The sequence below is a fragment of the Mesitornis unicolor genome, unplaced genomic scaffold (assembly GCF_000695765.1).
Source record: "Mesitornis unicolor isolate BGI_N332 unplaced genomic scaffold, ASM69576v1 scaffold1972, whole genome shotgun sequence".
In the NCBI taxonomy this organism is placed as follows: Eukaryota; Metazoa; Chordata; class Aves; order Mesitornithiformes; family Mesitornithidae; genus Mesitornis; species Mesitornis unicolor.
The window spans coordinates 15,104-19,797 of record NW_010167040.1 but is presented as its reverse complement, the minus strand read 5'-3'; the positions used below and the strand labels follow the sequence as shown (position 1 = coordinate 19,797).

Below are 4,694 nucleotides of genomic sequence, written 5' to 3'. Positions count from 1 at the left end.
CACCCCGACACCCCCCCACCCCCCAGCTACACCCACCTCTTTGGCACCGGCTTCTTCCTCTTCCTCCCGGCGTACATCGCCGAGCACCAGGCAGGCTTGGAGCCCGCAGTCGGCGGCAAGCGAAGGGACCGGGCGGCCGCGCCCGGAGGCGGGGGTTAAGGAGGAGGGGGCGGATTACCCCCGGGGGCCTCGGCCCTGCCCACCCGGCAGGGAGCGGCCGGCACGAGGCGGTGGGTACCAGGGTCAGGTTGTGCAGGAGCTGCTGAGCACAGGGGACAGGTGCCACCGTCGAGAGAGGCCACTGTGCCCTGAGGGTCACCGTCTCCACCAGATCCTTGGAAACACCATGCCCATGGGCTACCATCCGCAAGGACCCACAAATTCCCGGGGAAAAAAATTGTGCCGTCCTCAGGAAGCTACTGTGCCCATGGACCATCGTGCCCAGAGGGTCACTGTGCCTGGGGAGCCACTGTGCTGCAAAAGTCACCATCTCCCAGCTCACTGTGCCCATGGGACACAATGCCTGCCAGCCGCCATGCACAGGGGGCCACCAGATCCTGGGAGCCACCATGCCTACGGGCAACCTCTTTTTTCTGCAAAAGGTGACCACTTCAGAGACGTTTCCGTGCTCCTCTACTGCTGCAGAGCCTGCAGGATAATGTTCACCCACAGGCTCATGTTGCTGCTCTCCAGCCATCGTGTTTGGTGGCTGTGTTGTCCCTCCTGTCAGACAGCCCCCAGCCCCAATGTCTTCCAGAGCAGCCAGGCTGGTGTAGCCCAGCAGATGTGGTCCTGCCTGACAGCTGCAACCAGAAAGACAACATGTCCTGGTTTGAGCTAAATAGAATTTTCTATTTAGTGATGTTACTTTTCAGCTCAGTCTCTTCTAAGTGGCTGAACTTGCTGAAACTAGCAGCCATGTTTTTCCGGATAGTGTGTACTGCTACAAGCGATAATCACAAGGCCACTATCTCACCATGGGTGCTGTATCTGCACCTATAGGGAAGAGTGGACACAAAACTGACCAACTAGGTATTCCATCCCACATATATCATACTCAGTATAAAGCCAAGGGATCACAAGCGTATTGACCCTTCCATCTTGAACCCTTTCTTCCATCTCACCCCCTTCAATGGCCGAAGTCCGAGCAGAATCCTGCTAGTTTGTCTGCCTCTGATCCTGATTTGTGTGCTCCTGCATCCTGCTCCCACCAGCTGCTGAGTTTGGTCTGGGACTTTTCCAGTGCCCTGCTCCACAGAGCCTCTGGTGATGTATATGTCATTGGAGGGGTGTTTTGGGGAGGATTTTATATTGGTTTTGTATATATGTTTGTACATATCTGTATGTATTTAATTATTTTCCTATTTACATTATTATCCTGTAGTATCAGTATTATTGTTTTATTAAATCTGTTAGTTTTATTTTCCAACCCATAACGTCTCTGTCCCTTATGCTCTTTTCTCTTCCATTCTGGGGAGGCGAGAGGGGTTAATAGAGAGCGTCTGTTCAGGATTTAGAGTCCAGCCCAGCCCTAAACCATGACACAACACGGAACTGTAGGCACCTGAATTTCTGCTCTGTTATGCCATTGAGATGTTTTGTCATGCAGTCACCAGTAAAAAATGAAAAACATTTATTTTTCCACCCCATGGAATAAACCTCCCCTTTGGCAGCTGTTTACCATGGCACACAGTGATGGTATGGTGGGAGGTGAGTCTGTCCTGTATTCAGCAGTGGCCACAGGAAGATTAAGAATGAGACAAGCAACTTTGATATTTTCCCTGAGGTCTTTCTTGGCCTCCAACTACTTTCAGCCCAAGAGGTTTCCTCAGGCAGATGTGGTTTCTACCCAGTAATGATCTTCCAGGCTCCCCTTGAATCCCTGTAAATGTTTAGCTCCATTGGTAATGAGTTGCACAGCCTCACCATCACTGCACAAAGCCTCACCTCCTCTGATCCCATTTTAAAGCCTGGTTTCCACCACTTGTGGACATTTGGATCTCTAATTGTCCTTGCCTGTCCTTCTTGTCCATTGTGTTCTTCCTGAGACAAGAAGGGTGATGAGAAAACTGTGGGTTTGTACCAGTGTCAGATGACATCCTTTATTTTCTTCTCTTCACCTTTCCTCACAGCTTTCCTTTTTTGATCCTTGCTGAGCTGACATTTTCAGGGACAAGATGCTGCTCCTGAGCAGTAAGGCTCAGCTCAGAGCCCTGTGTGTTATGTTGTGATGTGGGACTCCATATTCCCACCTGCATCACTTTTACACTTTCCTGCACTCAACAGGACCTACTCTTCTATTACTCCATCTTGTAAAATTCCTTTGACATCCTCTCTAGAATGAGTACTCATCACCAAACCCAGCCTCCTCACCATTCACACCCTACTTAGGATGGTGGTGTCAAACAGCAGAGTTTCTAGCACCAATCAGGCAGAGCTTGACCTCCTGGCACTGTGGGAACTGCTCTCTTATTCCCTTGCAGGTATAAAGGATCACGGAGCAATGGTCCTCAAGAGTCAGCCCATCCCCTGCTCTCGCCACCCCTTCAGCATCCTGACAGCTCTTCAGCCTCCACTGCTGAGTTTTTCCTACCCTCTCACTGGAAAAACTTTTTTCTTTAAGCCATTTGCAAATTCCAGGGACAAATTCTTGAAATGAGAAGTGACTGATTCTTGCCAAAGGGCAAAGCAGAAGCAGCTAATGGTATCAAAAATGCCCCAGGTCAGCAGAGCTGATGTCAGTTTGATGGGAAGTGTGTCAAGACATTTGTTTATGGCCTTCCTAGCCCATATGTAGAGACCCAGTAACTTAACCATGCTTCCAATAAGGCAGGCAAAGATCCAGCTCAGCCTTGGAAACTGCACTCCAGTGTCTCCATCAAGTGGAGAAGGGAAGCTGTGGGAGGAAGATGTCCCAGCCCAGCTCTTGGGTGTCTCAGTGGCAGGCAGGATGTGGGAAGGCAGTTTCCAGAGCCTGTGGGACACCCCCAGATTTGAGAAGCATACACATGGTCTCTGCTTAGCCAAATATCTCCAGCCCCTCTTTGCCCCCAGTGCTCTCCTCCTGGACTTCTCCACTAGTTCCTCCAAACTCCAGAGCCTTTCCCAAGCAACTTTACATTGTTCTCCTACATCTACCACCAGCTTTTCCTAGGGAAAAAACACCTGATTTACCTCTTTCCACTCAGTAGAGGTGGGCTTTTTGTCAGAGATGGAGCAGGACCTAAAGCGGCTTTAAGCAGACAGGCTCCATGAGGCATCTCCTGCAAGGCAGAGGCAGGCTTGGGGTACTGCACAGCTTTCAAGCCTAAAACCCTGGAACCCTCCAGGGGTGTCTGGCACTACTGAATGCAGCAGGAAGGGGGCTGGGAATGACCTACCTGAGCTCCAGGCCCGAAAATTAGGTGGCTGTACTGATCAAGAGGCAAAACCATACACCTACAGCTGTTTTCTCCCTGCTCACCCACCTTGGATTGCCTATCAACCACTGTACACAGACTCACAGGTGTCTTGGTGGGAAGGGACCTCTGCAGATCTCCAGTCCAACCTCCCACCTGGAGCAGGCCAGACATGAGGCCTCAAAATGGGTCAGCAGAGAGGTTATCTGAAGCACAAGATCCTGGGGGTGAATATCCTGGTTTCACTGAGATAGAATCATAGAATCAGTTTTCTATTCAAGAAAGCCACATTTATGCAAAAACTACAGTACTTGATTTAGTGGAAACAAAAGTTGATAATATATTTTTAGTTTTTTGGCTGGCTCTGATATGCAGTGATCAAGGTACGTAGCATTTTTGAGATAACCATGTACAGAAGCTGGGGGGAGCAAAAGCCAGGGGCTTTCAGAGCAGCTGACCAAGCTGGCTAACAGAATTATTCTATACTATAACCATCACACTTGCTATAAATTGGGGAGTTTACTGAGGACACTCTCTTATTCTTCAACGGTTGGCATGCCCAGAGGGTTTCACCCATCGTTCTGTTCCTGAGGCCTACTACTCCCTTGCTTTTGCTAGAGCTGTTGTGCTCACGGTGTTCATTATCTAGGTAATATTCACTGCTAGGAGTGCACAGCTCGCAACTTCTGTGTGAGCTGAATATAACTTTATGTGTTTTATTATTGCTGCTCCTATTATTATTACAATTTATTATTACTGTTATATTATTTTAGTTTATTTCAATCAATTTCACCATCATCTTCTTTTGAGAACCAGGATCAAGACAAGGATGGGATCACTCAGAGATGCCAGTGTGGAAGGTGTCATGCTGTCCTCAGCTAGCAATGACTAGCAAACACAACCCAAATTAAAGGCCCAAAGCATAGGATGGAAGTGTTTTAGATATGGAACCGGAAGCTGTCCCAGATCACCGACTCCCATACAGCTGGAGAAGTAAGTGGATCCTGGTTTCCACCTCTTTGCCTTTGCAAATCTGGAATGGTTTGGATAGCCAGACACTGGGACCTTCATTGTAACAATCAGGTACCCACCAGTCTGGAATGGGGAGTGACGGTCTTGCCTACCCCCTGCCAGGTAAGAGTGGAGACACTGTGATCAAGGCTGCCTTTGATGTCCCTGGATGGTGGTGAGGAGGCAGGGGGGGCACACAGGCTGCATCCTTCACATCAGATTGTGTGATCCAACATGGCAGCTGACGGAGAGTGATATGATGGACACAACATGGCCAGTGTCCAG

General features: G+C 49.3%; 1 protein-coding gene across 1 annotated transcript in view; it reads right to left on the bottom strand.

Annotated features, from left to right (window-relative positions):
* The window catches only part of LOC104536015 (aryl hydrocarbon receptor-like), a 25,670-nt gene extending 25,593 nt beyond the window's left edge, over window positions 1-77 (bottom strand). Inside the window, exon 1 of the mRNA XM_010178529.1 lies at window positions 37-77. Coding sequence (XP_010176831.1) covers window positions 37-77 — 41 coding nt within the window. The remainder of the gene's footprint in view (window positions 1-36) is intronic.
* Window positions 78-4,694: the final 4,617 nt, after the last annotated feature.